Source organism: Vicugna pacos, chromosome X (genome assembly GCF_048564905.1).
Source record: "Vicugna pacos chromosome X, VicPac4, whole genome shotgun sequence".
Lineage (NCBI taxonomy): Eukaryota > Metazoa > Chordata > Mammalia > Artiodactyla > Camelidae > Vicugna > Vicugna pacos.
In genome coordinates, this window is record NC_133023.1 from 77,626,214 (window position 1) to 77,651,219 (window position 25,006).

At 43.1% G+C, this 25,006-nt stretch overlaps 1 protein-coding gene and 1 non-coding gene across 2 annotated transcripts; one reads left to right on the forward strand and one right to left on the reverse strand.

Moving 5' to 3' along the window:
- Positions 1–514: 514 nt before the first annotated feature.
- Positions 515–676, reverse strand: LOC116279365 (U1 spliceosomal RNA). Its single transcript, XR_004188723.2, has one exon. It is a non-coding gene; the product is annotated as a U1 spliceosomal RNA (small nuclear RNA).
- A 4,585-nt stretch (positions 677–5,261) lies between these two features.
- Positions 5,262–25,006, forward strand: LOC140691827 (nuclear RNA export factor 3-like). Its single transcript, XM_072955974.1, is given in 22 exon segments — positions 5,262–5,419; positions 5,516–5,657; positions 7,895–8,051; positions 8,272–8,425; positions 9,035–9,118; positions 9,224–9,328; positions 9,440–9,520; positions 9,627–9,696; positions 9,839–9,927; positions 10,045–10,152; positions 10,320–10,429; positions 12,126–12,162; positions 12,525–12,593; positions 12,679–12,734; positions 12,875–12,982; positions 13,104–13,162; positions 13,272–13,387; positions 13,481–13,523; positions 14,097–14,169; positions 14,709–14,766; positions 14,769–14,893; positions 24,775–25,006. Coding segments are annotated over 21 exon segments (1,728 nt in total). The 5' UTR covers positions 5,262–5,419; positions 5,516–5,653; the 3' UTR covers positions 24,797–25,006.

A 25,006-nucleotide genomic window follows, 5' to 3' on the forward strand; every position in this document is an offset into this window, starting at 1 on the left:
ATTAGAGGTGGAGCCTGAAGATGTGACTGAATTCCTGCAATCTCATGATAAAACTAATGGATGAGGAATTGCTTCTTATGGATGAGCAAAGAAAGTTGTTTCTTGAGACAGAATCTCTTCCTGGGGAAGATGCTATGAAGATTGTTGAAATGACAATCAAGGATTTAGAATATTACACAAACTTACTTGATAAAATAGTGGCAGGTTTTGACAAGATAGACCTCAATTTTGAATGAACTTCTACTGTGGGTAAAATGTTATCAAACAACATCACATGCTATGAAGGAATCATTTGTGAAAGGAAGAGTTGGTCGATGCAACAAATGTCATTGTTATCTTATTTTAAGAAATTGTCACAGCCAGCCCAACCTTCAGCAACCACCACACTAATCAGTCAGCAGCCATAAAAATTGACACAAGAACCAGCAAAAAGATTATGGTTCACTGAAGTTTCAGAAAATTGTTAGCAATTTTTAGCAATAAAGTATTTTTAATCAAGGTTTGTACATTTTTTTATGGGAAAGCTCAAACACAGTCCCCCACTACCACAAATTATGCAGTTGTTTCTCACACTTGGGGAAATCGCAGGGGTCAGCACATCCAGAGTGCAATGGATGAGCCTTGCCCTGCGAAAACCACCTTCATGATCATGCTATCTCCCCTGCCAGGTAAGTATGGGGTTTGTACATTTTTAAGACATAATGCTATTACACACTTAATAGACTATGGCATAGTGTAAACATAACTTTTATTTGCACTGAGAAACCAAAAAATTCATGTGACTCACGTTATTATAATATTTGCTATATTGCACTGGTCTGCAACGAAACTTACAATATTTCCAAGGTATACCTGTACCCATAATTAAGGCAAAGCTGAGTGAATCAGGAGGAAAAGTAACAGTTTCAGGTTCAGAAGACATGGGTTCCAGTCTGGAATTAGCCAAGGAGTAGGAGCATGACATGGGGCAGCGTGTGACCTTAAGGTCCCAAGCCTCAAGTTCACCATTCAGGAAGTGAGGATTCTCTTCCCCATAGGGTCCTTGTCAGGACTTATTGAAATCACAAGGCAGGGAAGTACACACAAATGCTTTAGTCCCAGCCAGGCCTGAAATTTGAGGCTCAGTTTCCTCATCTGTAAAGAATGAATCACAATGTGGAGCGGAGTTATAGCAAAAGGATTAAATGTTATATGATTAAAAGACAACCCAGTGTCATATTATGCACATGATTAATGAGAATATTAAAATGATGATATCTTATCAGGGATTAGTGGAACATTTTGCTTCCTTCGGTATTTTACTTTTTTTTTTTTTTTTACTGTTTTCCAAATGAAATATATCTAAGAGTATCCACAAAGCAAATTATTTAGAAATGTCCAAACCTGCAATTCTACCTCTGGAAGGTTCATTTGGTCTTTGCCATGCAGAACTATGTCTGCTAAAAATCAGAGTGTTACTGTACTACTCTCCTAGGTTCTTTTAGAGGAGGGAGCATCAATCTGCAGCCTCTACAGCTTCTCTGAAGTACACACTCCATCTGCTGTCTGTGGAAAAACTCTGCAGTTTCATTGCTGAACTGACTCGTGTCCCCAGTGCCCTGCTCAAAGGTGGAAGAGAGAATTTTAGATGAATATTCAGATAAGATATTTGAAAACTTCAGTGTCTTCAGTCCATTGTGCGATGCTACAGCCTATGAAAAATTTTGAGCTCACAGTCTTTGGCCCCCTTTCCCATGAAAAGTGTATCTGGAGATGGTAAAGGTGGTGGAGTCACTAGATGCCCAGTGGTAGTCAAACCAGTAGCGTATGCCTGAGATTTCTCACATGAAGTGAAGTTTCAGCTGAGATCTGAGGCTAAGTCAGCAGAAGAGGAGAGGGTGGACACTAGCCAGATGTAACAGGAAGGAAATACCCTGTACCTGGGTCATCCTTTTAGAGAATCCAGAGTGGAAATCCCTTACCCAGCAGTTTGTCCTGCTGGGAAAAGCTTTGTGAAAGTTATTGGGACAATTGTAGAATGGACCTGAACCCCTTCTGCCCTTGTTACTCTCACCTCAGGCCTATAATATCCTCCAGCCCTCTAAAAGGAGTCTAATATTATTACTATGATTTCTGTCTGTGAAACCATAGACAAGAAGAAAATCCCTAGCTAAAGCAATTTGGGCTTGATTTTATTTTACATGTTCTTTCATCGCTCATAGTGCAAAGAAACTTTTAATAGATTTTTCTTTCCTTTTCCCAACTAACATTTCTCATAGGAGGAAATTCAGAAATTGGAGGTCTGGGACATCTGGTGAGCAAAGCTCGAATGGGAGCCTGGATGTTGCTCAGCAGGAAGTGTTTGAAGGAGGAAGTGAGCAAGATGCCCATCAGATGGAAATTTCTGAAAATTTTTGTGGCAAATGAAGCATTAAGGGTGAGATAGAGCCCAAGTACATTCAATCTAGTGGCAAGAACTTTTCCTTAGTGCCCTGCTTCTATTATGACAGTAAAATTGTATGTGTGTGATTAAGAGACAAGAGTAATGTGAAAAAAATATAGATTTAGATATATAGAGTTAAGCCACATACACAGATACCATTTTTGTAATGAAATTCCCAACTAGGTATATACTATAATGTAAAAATTGACATAATTTATTTTTCTGATTTCAAATTAATATATTTCTTTCTAAAATGAAAGAAGTGCAAGAATGTGCATATGTTATAGAAAATATTTTTCTGTGTAATTTTTTGTTACATAGCAAGATGTGCATCCTTGATAATGAGTTTATATTCCCCAGTTATATTTTTCTGTGCACAGTACTATGTAAGTAGGTTTATATGAACATATGTATTCTTCCAGATTTTGCTCACAGTATGTATATACTATATTCCATTTGTTATATATGTATATTTATGTATATATGCAAGTATAAATATATGTACACTCATACATACATGCATGTATAATTGTTTTTGTATTTGTTTAATCTTTATATGTTTGTGATTCATAGTTCTTATTTAAATGATTTCAACAGACTTAAAACAATGCTCTTTACTAATCAGATTTATTTGTATAATATTAAACATTTGCTTATAAAATATGTTCCAAATGTTTTCCCAATAATTCACATTCCTTTACATGTGACATTTATGTTTGAGATAGACAAAGGTTTTTTTCTAACTTCCCTTCAATTTCTCTTATTATGTTTGTAATAGAGTTAAAAGCTTTTCTTGGGTCACATATCTAGTTTTGGTTCCCCCAGTGTCAATGCCATGCTAACAGGGTACTCAAACAACCCTCTCCCCAATGTCTTGGTCTTAACGTTTATGGTGGAGATGAAATCCACTGTCTTAAGCCTGGAGGCCTAGATATAAGGCCGTAGGGATTGAACTGTCCTGGGGGCGGTTAATGTGGGTCTCAGTTGAAGCAGAGGAAATTAACCTCCATGGAGGGACAGAAATGATCACTTACAGAATTAATTTAGGCCAGAGGCACTTTATATGGTATTTCTTGTAAGCAAACACATATTCAAATATTTTCCACATTACTCACAAATGTAGAATTTGGTCTAAAGCCCTTTTCTATTGTGCCCTGAAGCCATCAAGGCTTTGAATCTTGAATTCCAGGTGGACTAGTATTTGATGCAATCTTATATATTACTCATTTTTTGTCATAACTGTATTATTTTTAAATTAAAAATCCATGAAAACTAAAGCAATTTCTGTACTGTGCAAAGAAAAAAATTAAAAGGTTGAAAATCTGGGGGACAATATTTCAAACAATGTTGCAGATTTTGTGCTCATGTACAAGAACAAGAGATATTTTTGTTAATCAGTAGAGAAAGGGGCAAAAGATAACCACAAATAGTTCACCTAAAAAGCAAAATGCTTCTTCAATAAAGATCTGAAAGATGCCAAACCATAAACTGAAGAAGTCATAATAAGTAAAAAAAAAAATCAGTCTACAGAAAATTACTTATATAATTGGAAATTTTAAAAAGAATATATCTAGAACTGCATACCTACAAAAATTCCTTAAGGTATTATACACATTACCTAAAGAGAAACACATCTGGAAAATGTGCACCTGTCCTTTTACATTGGATTTCTTGGATACATGTGAGTCACGGTGAGGTGATCATATAACTGCAAGGTGCAGAATAATTTCACTTTGTAAGTGTACATTTTAATGTTTAATATTTTGTGATTAGGATAATTTGTTGAGAAGTACACTTGAAAATGTCTAATACCCCACTGACAAAAAAGTTCACGTATATTTACCGTGTTATCAAAATGTTCACATGATATTCTTTATAAAAAGTCAAAAATGTCAACTTTTGACTTGACAGTATATCTATGTATTTATGTGCATTTCTGTCTTACATTTCCCTTACCTCTGATGTTCACGCCCTCATTTGCAGATATTTCTTCACCTCTTTCAGACATCGGACTTCCTCTCTCTGAGCATAAAGATCTAGGAAGGGAAGGTGAGCAAAGAGTGGAAGATTCCAGAAAGTAGTGGAAAATTCCAGAACGTTCTGGCTCATGAACTGGAGCTCAGTTTCCTCCCTCCTCCTTTCCTTGGAAAGCCCTCTAATCTAAGACTTTCAGAGCTACAGTTCTGCCTCTAACCACTAGGGGATATCTGCCAACATTGACCACATTTTATTGTTTAAAAGAAAGGCTATGATTTGTAGTTTCTACTGTCACCACAGTGAACCACCAAACTCTGTTCGCTATTTCCTTTATATTGGAATGAATTGGAGTTAATTCCAGCCATTTGAATCTTTTCAGAACATTTGGTTATTTTGCACAAACTTAAGAAAATCCCCCATATTGCATGAAGAATTTAGTAAAGCTATGCTTGGAGAATTCACCCTCATTCCATGAAGCTCAATTCCAGTCTCTGTTCCTCTAGGTAGCATCTGAATGACCCTAAACAAGCTCTAACACCTCATTAATTCTCATCAGCCTTGAAAACTGGTGATTCTTTTTTTTAAACACTTTTTGAGCTATAGTCACTTTACAATGTTGTGTCAAATTCCAGTGTAGAGCACAATTTTTCAGTTATACATGAACATACATATATTCATTGTAACATTTTGTTTTCGCTGTGAGCTCCCACGAAAACTGGTGATTCTGATAGCCAAACCCCTCATGAGAAATACATGAAAGAATAGATGTAATGTAGCAAATTCAGAGTCTATCCTACAGCTGGCACTCAAAGTTCTCTGGGTTTGTGGAATGAAGGAACACGATGTAATGTAGCTGATGCAGAGTTGGTATAAAGAGATCCCTCTGTTTGTAGTCACAAGTTCCAAGATCTCCTAAGCCTCCTGGCTCTAATTTGCCTTCTCTGCAAGCGTAGTTCATTTGGAAAGAGTTCTGTGAGTGTTGGGCTGATAGCAAACTCAGGGGGTACTAATTACAGGAAGGTAAGTCTCCCCTGGTCCCCAGGGGCTCTCTTTTCTATTCCCTTGGGAAAGGGAATTCTTCTAAGGACTGTATCTTGCTTGTGTGGTTCTGACAAGGTGGTTAGGGGCCTGCTCTCACCATCCTCGGAAGCCCTCCTTGATATTCTCGAAACCTCCAGCTCCAGACCCCAAGGATTCTCTTCACAAGCAACCTGTGAGGACAGTGGTGACAGGTCACTGCCTTCAGGCCACGCCATGGGTGAGTTGGTCAGCATGATGTCTTGTCCTGATCCCCACAGGGCACGAGGGGTTCTGGGTTCCCTCCCCGACCCAAACCCGCAAGACACCCACCTACCCACCTCCCTTTAGAGAAGGGGTGGAGAGGGCCCAGACTGACTACTTTTCACTCCCTTGAGGAAATGGGCCAAGTGGGCTCTGACACATTTATGCTGGTTCTGCAAACCCACCCCCCAACCCTGCCCATTCCTGCCATGGAAGTGGTCACGGGTGAGGTGAATTTTTGTCCCTGGTTAAGAACAGGCCTGAGTTATGTGATCTTCTCTGGCCTAGTGTGTGGAGAGTGGGGAGGGTCACCTAGGTGAGGGGTGGAGTTGGTGTAAACTAACAGTTTTGGGATTTGTACTAGAGGTGGGGGAGGAGCAGGAAACCCACCGTTACATTGACTCTTACAGTAACTAGTCAGGATAAATTGTATTAGTCCACAGAGGCTTCCTAAGGCTTGGTTTATTGCCCGGCATACAATCTATTCTCGAATGTTTGATGAATAGTTGTTATTGTGCATTGTTCTATGTCAAATACACTTGTTAATTTATTTAAGTCACATTTAAAAATGTCCCTCTGAGTTTCTGTCTGCCATTTTATGTGTCACTCAGTGAGCTGTCTTAAAATTTCCCACTGTGACTGTGGATTTGTCCATTCTCGATTTATTTCTGTCAGTTTTTGCTTTGCCTATTTTGGCTCTGTTTTAAGATATGCATAAAAATTTACAATTTTGTATTAATATCTTCCTATTGCATTGATCTTTTATCATAAGGAAACCTCTCTTTCTCATAATTTTTTTTTCTTTTAAGTGTACCTTTTCTTTCACTAATATGGTTATAGCAGCTTTCTGTAGGTTAGTGTGGAAAAGATAGACATTTTGTGATTTTTTTAATTTTCAAATTTTCTAGATGATTTAATTTTGCATGTGTCTCTTATTTTAAGCAGCATTTGATGGAAGGTTTCTTGTCCATCTGATAATATCTTTCTATTTGGAATACTTAGTCTGAAACTTTCAAAGTAAAAATAGGTGTAATTTGATTTACATATACTATATTACTGTATGTTAATTTTTACCTCTCCTAATTCCTTTTCCTTTCCTTTCTTTTGAAATGATTAGTATTTTGTAACTATTAAATTCTTACTTCATGTGGATAGATATTTAAACATTCTTTGCAATTCTGGTAGTGTTTACCCTTCAGATTTCAATGTACCTTTGTTTTTTCTCCATCTACTGTAAATTAGTTATTTAAAACTACTCAAACTTTTAAGGGACCTTGAAACACTTTGATTCCATATACTCTCTCCAAATTTATTGTCATGCATTTTAATTCTATACATATATATTTAAACTCCCAGAAGAAATTGCTTTCACTGTGTTATATAGTCAATACACATTTAAATTTGCCTATGTATTCATAAATATCATTAGTCTTTCTTTCCTGTATCTGTGTGCCTACACCTGGGATCCTGTTTCTTCTGCTCAAAGAAGAACCTGTAATAATTTTTCAGTTTGAGTCCTCTGGTCACAAATATTCCTAGTGTTTGTTACATGATGATGAAATGAATGTCTTCTCTTTAGGAATGTTTTTCCTTGAAGCATATTTCTTCTCCTACTGATATCGTTATGCTGACTTGCTATCTTGTTACTTTCAGAAATTTCTCAAAAGGTCTCTTCTAATACTTCTTCTCTACTGTTCCCTGTCCTTTCTGGGACTCACATTAACCACGTGTTAAGTATGTTCACTACATCTCCTTTGATTCTCTTTCCCTCACCTTTGGTATTCTCCAGTTATGTCTCTTCAGGCTTCATTCTGGATCTTTTTGTCAGACTTACCTTTCATTTCTCTAATTCTTCCGTTAGGCAGGTGAATCACCTCTGACCCTTGAGCCGTCACAGCACAGACTTCAGAGTAGATTCTACTGCCCCCTCCAAGCAGAGGAGAGATTTGAGAGTTAAAAATGAACAACCACTTGTCCCAGGTCACCCAGGTCTGAACAGGGCAGAGCAGGGACTAACATCACAGATTAAACTCTAGATCCAAACCCTTTCTTCTGTGCTTGTTCTCTTCTTGACCATGAATGCTCCCCACCTCTCATCTCCCGAGAAGTGGAACTTCTATTTAATTATAAAAATCAGTGATATTTCTTCATTAAGCATGATATTCCCGAAGGACTCTTATATTGGGACCATCGATATGTTGTTCTCAATTTCAGAGCCCACTGACCAAGGGAACCCTTTACAAAGAAGAGTAAGATGCTGGGATACACACCGAAGGAGATGCAACGAGTGGCTTGAACCAGTCACTTCCCAGCAGCGGCAGGATAAAGATTCAGTAACAAGTGATGCTCACATGAGCACTCAAGGAAGATAGTAAGTGACCAGTCAGAATGGCTGATGTGGACCAACCAAGGAAAAATAAAACCCTGTAGTTAAATATGTCATTCTTCTCTCCAACCTGGAAGAGTGAGGAATGACAGGATCAGGTTCATGATCAAGTAAACTTTATTGTAGCTCTGGTATCATTGGGGAAAATGTTTACAAGACTTTCTGAGCATATATGGACCCCTTTCTTGTCTCCACTTCCCCACAGTGCTCCCTATGCCATTCCACCCTCTCATCAGAGAGGCAATTTTCAGGAAGGAGACCAAGCTCATGTTAACATGGAGACAGAGCAGAAGCCTCCAGAGAGAAGAATGGAGAGAAGCAGGCGGGCTGAGACCATGGGAAGCTGGTTCAAGATCACAGTGAGTGTCCTGACTAAATGGACCTAATACGTAGAAGAAGGTGAACAGAGGGAGTTGTGTTGGAATCGGGTAGAGATGGTATGAACTTTTCTGGGGCAGAGGAGTTGGTTATGTGTCTTGTTATTATTAGAAGTTAACATCCTAGACCATCTAAGAGAAGATTCAGAGAAGCAATATGAAGGGAACAGACTGACTGCAGGGAGCATGGGAGAGGTTGTCTAAAAGCAAAGGAGGAAACTACTGTCAAGATGGAGCAACTTCATACCACAAAGCTCAGTTTGGCTCAGGCTGAGTGTGGGAGGAGGCTGCGTCTCTGGGGTCCTTGTCAGAGGGGCAGGCCAGGTCTGCCTTAGGTAGGGTCTCTTGGAACTTTACAAAAAGAAGTACGTGTTAAGCATATTAAGTTGATTATTTCAAGAAAAGTGTTTGAGGGGAAGAAACGATATTTAGAAAATCCACATGTGGTACAATAACAAATATCGACCTAGCGTAAAAAATTATTTAAAGCTTGAAAAAAAAAAGTCTGAAAGGAAGACCTGGTTGGGTCTTATCTTAAACTTATATTCTATTGTATCAATTTCCTCTCCCATTTTTCTCTTTGCCCCCCAGATTCCATTTGGCATAAAATATGAGGAGAAGTGGCTGCTGAATTTGATTCAGAAGTACTGCAGTGTCCCCTTCACTCCAGTTGAAGTAAGAGAGGACGTCGAGGCCAATGAGAGGAAACGGGGTAGATGGATGGTCCAGATGAGAAATGACTCTGGTCTCATATTGTCTTTCTCTTGTCACTCCCCGTAGTTTCATTATAAGCAAATGCAGGCCCAGTTCTTTGTTGAGAATGCCAACGTTGCCTTTGCTCTGAAGAATGTCAGTGGCAAGATTTGCACTGAGAACAATGAAAGGGTATGTGTCAAGGGCACCTGGGAGCAAGAGGGCAGGGCAGGGGCATGGTCTTGCTTGATCCCAAGGCTCAGATTTCTGGTGCTTACCCAGCCCCTCTTATGCTCCCTGCAGATATCTGTCTTTGTTGACCCCTGTGATGCACCGTATTCTATGCAGAAGGAGCTGCAGTCAGAAAAGGTGGAGCAGATAAAGGTAATGCAGACTCAACACAAGTTCTGCCCCACAGCCAGATCCACCTATTGCTCCCCGATCAACACCTCAGACTCAGAGCCACTGAACCCCGTCTTTAACTCTGCAGCTGACCATGAACAAACTGTTTGATGCCTCCCAGGCATTTCTTAACAGCCAGAGACTCTGCTTTGGATCTGGTATGGCTATAGCAGTAATCCCAGGGCAGGTGAGGGCAGAGGGGTCTGCCTGAGAAAGACCTTCGGGATCGTAACTCTGGGAGGGGTTGGTGCAGGCAGGACCCTCTCAGCTTTCTGTTTCCCTCCTGTTGGCTTCCTGGAGGCTTGATGACCTGTAATGTTGAAATGCCACGGAATCCGAGATATCGCATGCCTGCCCCTCTGCAGATCCGTGGAGAGAACATGCCCAAGGTGAGGACTTAGGCCCAATGTTGGGACTGATGGTGAGGGTGGGACAGATTAGGCAGAAGAGGCAGATTGGCCTCAAACATCCCCTGTTGGGGTCCTCACTCTCTTTCTCCATCATAGATTTTGTCCTTGGATTTGAGCAACAAGAGACTCTGCCAGCTGGGTGGCCTGTCTGATGCTACACAGAATGCTTCTGACATCAAGAATTTGAACGTCTCCAGTAGTGAGGTGAGGTGTGGTACCCAGATCCCTCTTTGAAGAGGAGATGGGAGGGCTCATGGGAAGGTGACAGAGGAAGGGAAGTGAATTTGTTGGAAAAGGAAGGGACGACTGGGGGTGCAGTACCATCCTGGCTCTCTTTCTCTGGTTCATGTGGTTCCTCCACATAATAATAGGTAAAGTCTTCAGGGGAGTTGGACAAGGGCCAGAGATTGGAACCAGAACTTATTTGCACAGACAGAAACACCCTGTGCACCACCTTTCCTGATAAGTCAACCAACATAAGGTCAGTTGTACCGTCTGTCATTTCTTGGGAGCCTGAGCTATCCCTGACAGTGCCTGTTTGCAAGAGGCAGCAGTCCTGATCCTGTGGGAGGGCCACAGGTTCTATGCTCTCCTCTCTGTGTCCTTCATCTGTGCTTAGAGATCTCTTTCCCTTCTTCTGATCTGCTCACTTGTTCTGATCTGAGGTATGTTTCCCACTTCTCTGTACCCAGCGTTCTCTAATATGCCACCCAAGAATGTCGTAGGGGAAGCAGGACCCCCTCTCCTCACCAGGACCATGAGTCAGCAGCCTTGAGCCAGATGCTGGTGCCCTGGACTGAGAAGAGTTCTCCAGCCTAGATCCACATGCTGAGACAGGCCTTCCTCTTTCATGCTTAGAGAGGGCTTTCCTCCCCTGTTCTGAGAGAGGCTCTTCTTCCCTTGAACCAAATGGGTCTCCCTACTTGTCCAAGGCTGACTTGATCGTTTTCCTGCCCCATATTGAGTGTAAGGACATGGTGGCTCCTGTCATGACATCCATTACTTTGGACTAATGCCAGGAGCTGGGCCCTTCTTGGGGGAAAAGGCAGGATTCCTGAGTTAAGGGGCCAGAAGTTGGCCGCAGACAGTGAGCAGAGGGCTTCCCGAGGGGAAGTGAAAGGCAGAGGGCAGAGGTGGTGGAGGAGACAGAAGGACAGGCCTCTCAGGGACACTTGCCCTTCCATCCCAACACACGTCACATCATCCTGCATGGTCCTTCAGAGGAGCCCTGAGTAGCCTGACATGGATATGAATCCTCAGATAAAGAACTAATAAGATAGGTGCAGGGACCGCCATGAGAGAAGACGGTGCTCGTGAGAGGGGGGCATAGACCCTCACTCAGCCCCATACTGAGCTGGGAGCTGACCCTTTACTCTTCTGGGGAAGGTCTGCCCCTGTGGCTGCTGTTTCCAACGCCCAGCTCAGACTGAGCTCACACAGGTGACAGAGACTCAACCAGCATCCAGCAGGCCCCAGGCCCAACGTGTGCATGGTTACCATCCTTACCTCGGGTCCCTGGGACATTTGGGGGCAGGTGAAGGAAAGGGCTGCAGCAGGGGAGCCGGTTCCCCTTTCTTCTCTCTTCTTCCCTGATCCCCCACCCCAAACCATGGGAGAGGTTCTTTCCCTTCCCTTCACTTTGCTTTCTCTCCCTTGTCTCTGTGCCCCTATGTCTCTGTCTTCTCTTCTTCATCCTTCACTTCTTTTTTGTCTTAATCCCCCTCCATTTCCCTCCCTGCCTCACTAACCTCCTTGGCCCAGCATCCTGGGCCATCCCTGGTGGGTGTCCTTGTGTTGGCAGGATGCAGGACCCCCAGGAAGGATGAAGAGCCCCTAGCTCCAACCTCATTCCCTCTTCCCTCCAAAGCCTACAGTGGGGACCTGCAGGAAGGGAGGGAAGGGAAGGAAGCCTGCTTCCTTGTTGCTTCTTGTGGCACCTGGAGAAGGGAGTCAGGGCAGTCTAGGTGGGAGGTACCCAGGAGGGAAGGAGTGGAAGGAGAGGGATGGAGGGAGGCAGGCAGGTAGGGAACACTCTTCTGGTGCATCCATCAGTCCATGTGGAAGGTGCCCAGGGCCGGGGAGTGTAGGTGGACACACTGGACTGTGTCTGGTGTAAGTGTACTTGCTCCCACGAGAAGAGACCGCTTTGTAGTTTCACTGACTTTTCATCTTGGCAGCTCCATCCTGGAATTGTTCCCCAAGTTATTACGCTTGGTAAGTGTATTCCTCAATCACTGACTCCTCTAACTGACACTGACACCGCCCACAAACTACTCTGAACCCTTTAGGTCTTGCCTGAGTTCGATTTTTGAATGTGGCCCTTAAACGTTCTGGGGGCAGAGGGAGGGTACAGCCTCTGTGGGAAGCTCACAACAGCTCTGGGTCTTCTTCGACCACGTCTGCCACAGCCTTCAGGGACCTCGTGGTGATGACCCGAAGTGTAGTCCTGCCCTCAGATTTTCCAGGGCCCTTCCACAGTTGACCTCTGACCCTCACCCTCCTGGGCCCGTCCTTTTCCTTGACCATCCAGAAGTGCCTCTTGGTCTGCACCACTGACTTCCTCTTCCCTCCCGCAGGATGACCAGGAGACACCCCCACCAGCTAAGTTAGGTGTGGACACCCGTAAGAGCTTACCAGCCTGCAAGGTGAGCACGGAGAATCAAGCAGGGCTTTGGGAGGTGCGTGAGGAGAGGGTATCAGCCCTGGTGCTGAGGACTGTTTTGATTCCAGGGAAGCTTCTTTGGATCTGATCAGCTGAAGAGTCTGATCCTGCAATTCCTGCAGCAGTGAGTACTGCTGGCAACCTGAGGAAGGGGAGGGCTGGGACAGCTGAGGCCACCCAAGCTCAGCTCTGCTCACGGGAGTTTCCAAGTCTCATTTGAGGTCCGGACCACAGAGACAGACTGTGCTCATGGCTCCCCGACAGGTATTACTTGATCCACGACTCTGGAGACCGACAGGATCTCCTGGGTGCTTATCACGACGAGGCCTGCTTCTCCCTGACCATTCCCTTCAACCCCGAGGACCCAGCCCCGTGAGTATCACAGCTCACACTCTGCTCCTGGGCCGTGTGGCTCCCCAGCAGACGCAGGGCAGCTCCTGCAAACTCCCACACTGGGGCCGCCCACCTCCCCCTGCTTCTCTTTTTCTCCCAGGAGCAGCTTGTGGGAGTACGTCAAGGACAGTAGGAATATGAAGAAGCTCAAGGACCCCTGTGAGTGTGTGATGAGGAGGCGGGGCGGGAAAGGGGGCGGGAAGGGGTCAGTCCTAGGGCCCAGGGCGTGGCAGCCCCTGACCTTCCCTCGCTTCTCCTCCCCCCACAGACCTGCGGGTCCAGCTGCTGAAACACACAAAACGTGACATTGTGCGCTCCCTCTGCCTGTTGCCCAAAACTCAGCATGACCTCAGCTCCTTCGTGGTGGACATGTGGCTCCACACGGTGAGCATCTGCTTCCATCTTGGGCAGGACCAGTTGCTGCAGGTGGGTAGGAGGTTTAGGTGGTGACTGAGCGCCTGGGCTCTTCCTTTTCAGGACACAATGCTCTGCTTCTCTGTCCACGGGGTGTTCAAGGAAGGTGAGTGTGTGTAGACCCCCCGTCCCCAGATGCCCCACTGCTCCGTCCCCCTGGCCGGGCTCCCTCTCAGCACCCTCCCAGCCACCCCGATCCCTCCCCTTCTCTTCCCGGCCCCTCTGTGTTCTCCAGCCCTCGCTCTTCCCACAAAGGACCCAGGTCTGACCTGCGTTCATGCCTGTCTGCCCCGCACACCCTGGGCGTTAGGGACACAGGCTGTGGAGTTTGATGGCTCTCATCCCAGAGCCTTCCTATGAGATCCGGGGACCATTACTTAACCTCTCAGTTTCCTCATTTGCAGAATGAGGTATTAGCATCCATGTCTTGGGCAGCAGTGACAAATGCATCAATGAACTGGTGAAGTGGTTGTCACGGGCCCGCGCACAGTAGAGGTCCTGCCACCGGCAGCAGGTTGCTCCTATAGCTGCCCTCCACATTCCCGACACCCTGGCGCCCAGTGAGCACCTGTCCCCTCAGCATGAGTTTCCAGTCAGACTCTGTCTGCAGACCCCTGTGTGAGCGTGTAAAGCAGGTGGGGCTCTCGGGGTTACTGAAGTTTGTTGTTTGTCGTTGAAGTGGAAGGAAGGTCTCAGGGTTCTGTTCGTGCCTTCACCCGGACCTTCATCGCTATCCCTGCCAGCCATTCCAGGTGAGTGCTGTGTGGTGGGTGGGAACCCCTGTCCCAGCCTGGGCTCAGGGGTGTGGGAATGTGATGGTGCCCACCTTAGGTTTTCTCAATACTGTGGAAAGCCAGCAGGTAGATCCAAGGAGCAGTCTAGCCTAGTGGTTAAGAAGGGCATGGGCTCTGGAACTGGAATGTGGCTTCTCTCCCTGGTCCCAACACTCATTGGCTGTGTGGCCTTGGTCAAGTCACGTGGCCTCTGTGCGACTCGGTGTCTTCCTATGACAGTAGATTTCAGATTGTCCACTCCTTGGGCTGTTGTAAAGGGTAAACGTGAAACTGTCCCTGAGTTGCAGGTAAACGTCCTAATGTCATGAAGACGGTGGATAATCTCCCCAAAGGTGGGCTTGTGGGAGGGGCATAGGTACCAGCCAAGGAACCTGGGGGACACACACAGGAGGAGGGTGGAAGGAATCTGGTTGCTGAGTGGCAGTGGGAGCAGGATGGTTGTTGGGGGTGTGGGGTGGTCCATCTGTCCAGCTGTTGAGGGCCCATTTTTCCTCCAGTCTGTGCATCGTGAACGACGAGCTGTTTGTGAGGGATGCCTCCCCCAGTGAGCCTCAGAATCTTCATTCTCTATCCCAATTCCTGCTACCTCTGCCAGCTTCACACTCATCTTCTCCCCAGAGCAGCGGGAAATGGTGTGCACGTTCTCCACCTACTGTGGGATGAACCTCCAGTGGTCTCAGAAGTGAGTGCTGGGTTTGCATGGGGATAGGAGGGAGCTGGGAAGAGCAAAGGAATGATTAATGGGAAGTTGAATACAATTCATTTTCCTCGTTTATTTCAGTCATTTTACTCTGATCATTTCGATCTCTGTACATATTAAGCCACCTAGTTGTTTTGAGCTGGCAGGTGTTACTTTTATGAATTTCATGGACCCTGACCCTTTATTAACAGACAGCTGGGTGTTCCTGATACACTGTGTATGAGGTTCATTCCACTCTATATATCACAGTAAACGTGGAGGGGGGAATCATCATCAATCACCCAAAGATAACCCTTGAATGTTTTCATCTTTATTATATTCTGGAACTTTGCTTATGCAGGTGTTTACATATTTATGCATGTATTTATATTTGTATATTTATCTACAGAAAACTAGCTCTCATAATGAGAGAGAGACAGTGAGAGACAGAGAGAGAGAGAGAGGGAGAGAGAGAAAGAAAGAGAGAGAGAAGGAAACAGACAGAGGCAAAGAGAAAGAGGCTTGTGGCTGAATGGGGAAGAGGGGTCCAATTAGGGACTTTTAACTCTTCAGTGCCTTTAAAGTTGAGCAAGTGTACAAGCTAATGTGAAGGGGCCATCTCATCTCATTTTTAACTCCCTGAATTTGCCTATACATTCCTTTCTCTTTTTACCTTCTTATTTCTACTAGAGAGTTAATGAGACACCTCTAATGGAATTATATACATTTAAAATCAAATATATATTTGGTTATTAGTGATTAAGAAAATGGACAATTAAGTGTCCAAAAATGCTAGTAATTCTTGGATTTTTGCCTCTCACGGAGGCAGCAGATGGCTGAAGTCCTGCTGTGACATGGCTGGATGATGCATGATCTGAGGACCCGTGCACTGGTGACTGTGGGTCGGATCCAGAATTTCCCTATAAATATATTAACATACCAAACAGTCCAGGAGCAGCAGTTAGGCAAACACCACGCTTTGCTGCCCTGGTGCCATCTCTCACTGAGCTCACCAGGTGAGTCAAAGGCAAGCCTGTCTTCCCAGCATGGGGAACTGGATTAGGATCTGCTCAGAGGCACATTGTTGGGCAGCTCTTATGAGCTTCTGAGCCTCCCAAGAACCTAGAGATCCTTCTGACTCCAAAACTTTGAACTCAAGGCATATCAGAGAGATATTTGTTTCCTTCATAAAGATATCTGTCCTCTCATTAGGAGAAACAGTGAGGAGTGACTTTTCACATTGCCTGTCTTAGTCCTGAGGCTCAGGCAGCTTCTATTTCTGTGTCCCAACATTTAGAAGGCAATGAAATCCCACCACATGCCATATACTTTGGCCAGGCTTTCTCAGTCACCCCTCAGGACTCTCTGTGATGAAGGTTTTGTGAGTCCCATGTCACAGATGCCCAAGTCAATCTGACAGAGCCTCAGTCACCTCTCTGGATGAGTGGCAGGATGGGATGAGGTTCTATCCCTCGCCCTCTCTGGAGGACACAGAGCAGCCTTCCTTTTAGAAGATGGGCTTCCAGGGCTGGAAAAGTGGTCATTTGCTCTCCTCTGATATCGAGGCCTCTCAGGTACGCACTCAGAAAGCCCCTCTTGATGATTAAGATCATAGTGCACGTACATGGGCACGTCCATTCATTCCCTTGGAAAAGCATTCACTGTGTTCAGTTTCATGGGGAGATGAAATAGAATCACAACGGAGCTGACAACGTGTGTGTGTGTGTGTGTGAGACAGACTTTGTATAGGAAATTTATAAAGTCATTACTTATAGAAGTACAATATGTCAGGTAAAAATGTGGAGATGACATACCTCGGAGAGGCAGGCATTTTTTCCTTTACCTCAGAGTCCCCCTTCTCCTGTGTGCAGGAGAACTTTTGGGGATTGGGGAAGATACAGTGTCATTGTAGGAGGAAAGCCCTTCAGGGTCATGTCTGGAAGGTTCCACAGAGGGACCTTTTCCGATACCCAGAGCAAAGATCAGGGAGGTGAGCCTAAATGAAGGGGCAACTCTGGCTGCCTTCAGCGAAAAGGAAGCTGATAAGGGCATAGTCGTTCAGCCCTGGACTTCCTGAGCCGTCCCAGGTCCTTGCTGTCTGCAGCCGAGTGCTCTTGGTAAGAACCTTCCCTGGATCATGACAGGATCAGCACAGGGCCTGGCACCCAGAGAGAGCCCAGTGCTTGTCTGCTTACTTCACCTCTATTCTCTTCCTGTATTTCTTCACCCTCAGGTGGGTTCATCCCTAACTTTGTGCTAATCACCACTCCTACCATTCACATTTTGACTGAGTGGTAGGATTAATAATAATAATACTAATAAAGCCAAAACCCCCACAATAACAGTAATAAAAGATACCAACAATTATAGCACACACATGGATAAGTTACTTGCTCAAGATCGGTCAACCAGCAAGTAATAGTTCTAGCATCAAATCCTGGTCTTCTGACCCAAAAGGCCCTGCTCCTAACCTCTGCTTCTATATTGACTGTACTTCTGTGTTAAGACAGACAGAGGCCAGCACAAGGGAAGGGACTCAGCCCAGGTCCTTTGCTCAGTTGATGGGTCTGGAACTGGATACAGGTTTGATGACTCCCATGTTCTGTCTAGCTGACCTGTTCCTATTCTTTGCTCTTCTGTACTAATTCTTCTCCCTGGGTCTCAATAAAAAATTACTTCTGGTCAAACTAGAATGAAAAAAAGGAGACAGGAAAGCATGTGGTAAAAAGAAATGACGAGATGGAATCAAAGTTCACTTCCTGCTGCTGCATTTCCAGATGCCGTTTCAAATTTTCTATTTTATAGACCAAAAGAGGCAAGGTGGGCTGGGAGTAATATATCCCAAAGTCCTAGATATTCCGCATGCCAGATATTCTTTGAGGTTTTTTCCTTTTCTTCTTACAACAAATCTAGAAGTAGGTACCCTTAGTCTCATTTACAGAGGCCAATCTCAGACTCACAGAGTAAGTAAATTTTCCAGGGTCAAATGTCTACCCTTTGCCCTCTACACAGGCCAATCAGCAGCTCCCATTTGGATGACACACTTCTAGGGTTTAAAGACTGATAGTGGAAAACTTGCCTGATGTGGAATGTGGGCTGTGTCATGCTCCCCACTGGGCATGAAGATGATGTTGGGGATGAAACCCTGCCCCATGGGCCAAGAGGCCTGGGTGTGGGGGCCACACAGATGGACTGACTCCTGAGATGCTGAACTAGAACCAGGAAGCAGCTCAAGCTGTTGCCCTTTGGAAAGAGAACCTGAATGGTGGGATATTGACATGTACACAACTACTATATGAAAAGGCTTTTACGTTTTATCTCCTTTAATCCTAAACTTTATTCAAGACCAGTATGTATTTATCAATGACCAGAAACAGATTTTTTTGCATTTTTTAAATTGAAGTATAGTTGATTTACAATACTGTGTTAATTTCAGGTGTACAGAAAAGTGATTCAGATATATATATATATATATATATAACTGAGTCCCTTCCCCTGTGCTGGCCTCTGTCCTAACACAGAAGTACAGTCATATAGAAGCAGAGGTTAGGGAGAGGGCCTTTTGGGTCAGAATGTGTATATATATATATATATATATATATATATATATATATATATATATATACACATACATATATACATATACATATATACATATATATATATATATATATATATACACATTTGTATTATTTTCCGCTATAGGTTATTACAAGATATTGAATATAATTCCCTGTGCTATATAGTAAATCCTTGTTGTTTATCTATTTTATGTGAAACAGATCAAGACAATTTATTTGACAGTTTTCTGTGTGTGTGTGTTTGTGTATGTTTCTTTGTCTCAAACTTTTTCACATCAGTTATTCATAAGCTAACTCACACCAGTCATTCCTAAACGAACTCATGCAGCTTTCTACTGAGTTCACTTAGGGGCTGGATTTCCAGTCCCAGGACTTGAAGATTCTGCACGAATTCAGAAGGATTACTGCCAGTGTGTGAAGTCTAGACATCTTGGCCCATAGCTGGAATCCATTCAGCTACCTTGCTCCCCACCAACACCACAGCCCTTTCTATCCTCCACGCTTTGCCAAGGCCCCAGTTCACTTTCACACCTGCAGTTCTGACAATGGTCACCAGGTGGCAACGCTCTCCATTTTCTACAGATTTTTCTTTCTGCCCGCACCGCTACCCACCCCCCCCGCCCCAAAAAGACATCATTTTTATGAACAGAAGCAAAAAGTTTCCTCAAAGGTCTTAACTTTCCTTGAAAAATTCAGATGTGTATAAAAAGACTAAAAGGACATCTGTGTGGTTTCCATCCAGCTTCTCCTTAACTTATTCATGTGTCTTGTGTATGTACTGTGTGCCAGGCACTGTCAGTCCAATTCCTTATCTGCATCCCAACCTCCCCTCTCTTCACCTCCAGACCTGCATAACTGGAAGTGCCCACAGGAAGCAAGATGGATGTTAGTGCCCACTCCATGGGGTATGAACTCAGACTCTATTCCAAGCAAGGTCAGTCCAAGCCTGACGCTGGATCATGGCATCCAGCATCAAAACAGGAGATGATGCAGCTGAGTGGGAGAGGTTGTAGCTTGGGAAACTGTGGCACCTTTAACTCACACCCCCACCCTCTTACACAGGACTAACAGCCTATTACCTTCTCCTGACAGACCTCACTCACAGAGAGCAAAGGACCAGGCAAACAGTGTTGGTTTCAGTCTTGCTTCTTCTCATGGGCTTGAGCTAGAGGTTTTGCTTTCTCTTTGGTCCTTTGCTCTATCGGAGTGGTGCATTTCGGATTTGGTTCTGTATCTGTTTTATCTCTAAGAGGGTGGTTCTATCCATTCAGTCACCTGACAGGTCCATTTGAGGTGACATGGGGTTTTTGCTTCCTGTAAGAACTTCTCTACTTGTTAGGGGAGCCTGGGTCAATAACCAGAGGAGGCAGAAAAGAGGTATTGAGCTATCAAGACAAACACAAGACCAAGACTCTGGTCCAAACATCTGATTCTCTTCACTTAGTGAAATGGTTTTCAGATTTCTTACATGCTACTCACCTCTTCTCTGGTTTCCTTTTACACCTGACACTCTAATATAATTCCTTTCTCTCCTGTCCACAAATGTGCACCCACGGTAAATTCCTCTATTAATTAGTAGTAGAGAAATTTTTCTAAATATGACTTCAAATCCAGAAACAATCTGATTTCATTAAAAACTGCATGGCAAAAAAAACCCATAAGCAAGGTAAAATTAAAAATTACAAATTGGGAAGCATACAACTTATGTCACAGACAAAGGTTATATACCTTGTAGTAGAAAGATTATGAAAAAGGAAAAACAAATTAGAACATTCTGAAGGAGAAAGGACACTAGATACAAAGATACATTTCACTGAAAAATGTTCCTTAAACATATAAAAAACCCTGCTAAACCTAACATTTGATAAGAGATGCAAAGAAAAAAAACCTGAGATGCCTCTTACCATTTACATAATCTGTGAGGAAACAGACAGTCACCTTGCTGGTGGTAATGTAACATGGTACAACTCCTAGCCAGGGGATTTGATATTGTTTTATAAAATAACCGGGATACTTACTGTTGGAACCAACAATATCTCTTCCAAGAATCTATCCCAAAGAGACAATGTGGAGACAAAAAGTCATAAACAGAAAGCCATTCCTGCCAGAACAATTCATATAGCAGAAGACAAGAGACAAAGACACATCCACCAATAGGGGGCTTGTTGAATAAGCTATGGTCCATCTGCATCTGAGAGGAAAATGTAGCTATGAAAAGCAATGAAGACTCCCTCTCTGTACTGCTATGGTGTCATCTCCAGGGTATATTGTTCAGTGAAAAAAGGCAGGTGCAGAAAAGTGTGTAGCGCTACTGCTGTCCGATATGGTAGCCACTGGCCTCAAGTATCTATATTAAATGACATGAAATTTAAAAATCAGTTACTCAGTCACAGTTGCCGCATTTTAGGTGCTAGATGTTCAGTTCCTGAAAAAGCATTCAGGCAGCTAATGACTCCTGTGATGGACAGTACAGATACAGAACATTTCCATCTCCACAGAAATTTCTGTTGGAAAGCATTGGTGTAGAATATGACAACTTTTACCTATGAAAAGGAGAGCAAACTAAAATACATGTTATATTTTTAAAAAGTGGTTAAAACAAGATGATAAAAATGCTTATCTATAAAGGAATAGAGGAGAAGCCCAGGATGCAAGCCAATGATGTACATTCTCTTAAAAATATAGATTTATTGGCTCCATGCACTGAGAAGGTCAAGAAACAATGAGCAACCCAATAGTAACTGGCAACTACAGTCCCTAGATTGAATTCTCTAAACACATTTCCCACTAAGAGTAACCAGACTTCCTTGGAGAAATGCCTGATTTCTGGTCTTGTTAAGGATTGTACCAGTTGAGTCTGGACTGAACTTTCATACCAGAAAGTATGTTAAAAAGACTCATAACCTGAGGGGCTCCCAGTGGCCAAAGATAGAACAATTTGAACAACAAAAACTTTAGTGACTACAGTGCACTAAAACATGTCAACAACAGAAACATCTGTGAGCTGATGATGACACAAAAAAGCCAACAAAATCAACTCATTGTCCACCTTTGAGAATCCTAGGGAACAATTCATTTTAGAAAGTGGAAATATTGCAAAAAAATTGTATATTCACCCTACCTTTCCTGTGCATGTTATACCTATGCATAACCTAAGAGTTGATGAGGTGAAGATTCTTTTATAAAATAATTTCAGCTAATACATGCAGAAGAAATTGAAGAATTAGTATATCATACTTTTGCAATCTTCAATGAAATGTCGCTCTAGGCAGTGATCAATAGAGGCTGCAAAACATGATGGGAGAAGTAGATGGGAAATTTTATGATGGCTGCGTTATAATATTTCTGAGTTTGCCTTTCTTCAGTTATAAAATGGGGCCAGTTTTATCCATATTAGACAATTACTGGCAGGAACAAAGTATTTCAAGTCAATCCAGCATATGATACATGTAGTACTCAATAGATATGAGTCATCTTCTTATTCTATACCTGACCTTTCTTTAAAAGAGATTCTCAAATAGCATGGTTATAAGACAATAATGTGGAAATATTAAATGGAAGGGAAGTGTATAAGTTTTCATTATATATTCACTTCAGTGTCATTTCTTTGTGCTGGAGTCATTTCTCAGATAATTTATGGAAAAAGGAAAACAATGACTGGACCACTTCCATTGGGTATGCAAAAGAAAACTATTAGTCTGTTTCCCATTATTTCATATACTTTCCTATCCCACTTTTTATCTTCTGTGTTAATTTCTTAAGACTAACGTGTGTGTAATGTAACCCAGCAAGAATAGGCTTTGCAAAAGACCACTGCAATAAATCTCTGGTGGCCAGGCACATCACAGGTACTTAGGAGAGTCATTTCCCCTGTGCTGGACAGTTTTTGGATAAAACCTCTCAGATGTACAAGCTAATGAGATCCCATCCGGGAAAGCACTTTTGAGACCTTAGGTGGGATGGAGGGACAAATTATTTCTAAGTAATTACTTTCCAATCTGCACTACAGATATTTTCATACTCTGTGTTGAATGAATTCAGTAGGCATAAGTCCTTGCATTACTTTGCACTTGAACAGCCATTTGTGGATGGTCTTAAGGTGGTTGGAACTTAAACATGATATATTAGGACAGGGCCTCTGACCCAGAAAACCACGGGGACTTAACCTTTTGTGAATGAATGCATTTTTCTATCTCATGTATTTTCCACAACATTTCTTGGGGGGTAGAGGATACATCTCCACATCATTTTGTAGCTAGAGAAACAATAAGGTACAGAGGTTAAGTCACCTGGCTGGGGTTCATCCTCCTCTTAAGTGGAAAAGCAGAGACTGACACCCTATATGTCCAAGTGCAAACTGCATGATGCTCAGCTGCACATCACACTGTAATCAAGTAAGTCTTGCTTTTCCGCTGACCTACGGTGTCACTACTGAAATCTGTATCTTCGCTTCTGATACCAAGCTGTTAGTCCTGCCTGTATTTCTGCAAGTCAGTGAACATCGTCGTCAATTTCCTATTCTGTTAAAAAAAAAGAGAGGGAGAGAACATGTTTAGGTCATTTGTTTTTGAAAGTCAATTCCCAGACAACATAAGGAATATGCTCTGTCTAATAGAGGGACAGGTGTTATGCTGTTGATGACAAATTGAAGGAGCAGTCTCCAAATGCATGGAGATCAAAGGCGCCTGGATTCTTTGATGCATACTGATAAATCAACCTGTAAAAATGTTCTACTAATGGAAATCCTCTCCAGCAAAATCAGGCTTTGTAGGATTCCCCATATGCACACGCACACTGGGAATTCTCAATAGTTTTATTGTTACACTTGAAAAACATGAAATTAGAAATTATTTTATTGTTATCATACTTAGTTGGATAATAAGGTTATTTTAAAATATTCTTAGTATGCAAAAATGTCCTGCTAATCATTGTCATTAGTTATTAATGCAAAAAGGTCTAGTGACATTTGCATCCTAACAGTGTGTGATGACCACATGAGCCGGCACGTTCTCCAAGGGCTGCTACCTACATGTGGTCTCCAGGTGTTTTGTGTGTGTATATGTGTGTGTGTGTGTGTGTGTGTGTGTGTGTGTGGACTTGGGGGGCTCCTAATGACATTGTATATACCTGAAGGATTACCAGTATCTCTCTGATACATATGGTGAGGAGTAGGATCTGCTCGTTCTTGAGTCTTTCCAAATGGCACAAGAGCTGGACCACACACTTCCAAGCAGACCGTGAGATGGAAGACAAGCCTGTCTGTGAACTCACCTGCTCAGATCAGGGGTGGATCCCTCCAGGATGTAAGGTGTGTTGGTCTGCCTAAATCCACTTCTAACCACTGATGTTGGGAGCTCCCATCTTGCAGCCATCAGCTGCAGAGTTCTGAGAAGCTGCATCCTCTCACCCACTCAACACCATGAGTTTCAGTCATCTGCATGAGGAGCTCTACACTTGGAGATAAAAATCCTCAAATTCCCAGCTCATGTGTGACACATCTTGTATCCATCCAGTCATATATTCATACATCTAACAGGCATTAAGAAGAAAGTCTACACTATCCCTTTGGTAAGTTTCAGGCTTCTCCAGAATGGAAACAAGGAAGAAAAGTATGGGAAGGCTCGTGTGGTAAGTTCAGATGTTAAATCTAAGAAGCGATGGCTCCTTCCCATTAAGATTTCAACCTGCTCAAGTCTCTTATAATTGATGATTTTAGAATATCATTTAATGCCATGGACTTCGGTCCACATCTCTTGTTACTGTCCTCTTTATATATGTATATATATATTTTTTCTTGCGCTTTACAACCAAATACTTGCAATGAATTCTTGGAACTCAATTCACATCCCCTGACCTTCCCTCCAACTCAGTCTTCATCCCTTCTCTAATGAGGAAGTCCCCCGACTCCTCCACTAAAATTTAGCTTGCCAAAGTCAACAGCTACCTTTTTGGCACATTGTACACCATGAGGGTTGAAATGCAGGTCAAATGGAGACAAAGTTTTCCCTTCCCAAGACAAAATTAATTTGCTTGTCCCCAGACAAGGATTACCTTGCCAACTGATGCTATCAGTTACCTGAAATCTAGAACTGTAAAATACTTACCATGGCAATCAAGTCAGATAATGGGGAAGTGTGTGCTACAGACAGTGGGCTTTCAAATGAAATATAAAATTTCTCAATGTATCTTACACTTTTGCATCATTGAAAGGGATTTTACAAATAGGTCTACAGCAGGATAACAATTTTTAGGGTCGCTTCACTAGACTCTGTCTTACCTGTTTCTCTTTTTTTTTCCCTCAAGGTCTTTCCAAGTATGGAGTTGAATCACCTGGAGTTGTAATGTTGTCTTACCCCTTGAGGTGTCTTATGATCCAGTGATTCCAGTCCTAGTTACATACTCGAGAAATAAAAAAATTTGTCTACGCAAAAATTTGTACAAAATGTTCATAACACCATTATTCATAACAGCCAAAAAGTGGAAACAAGACAAATGTCTATCAATTGATAAATGCATAAATAAAATTTGGCATATC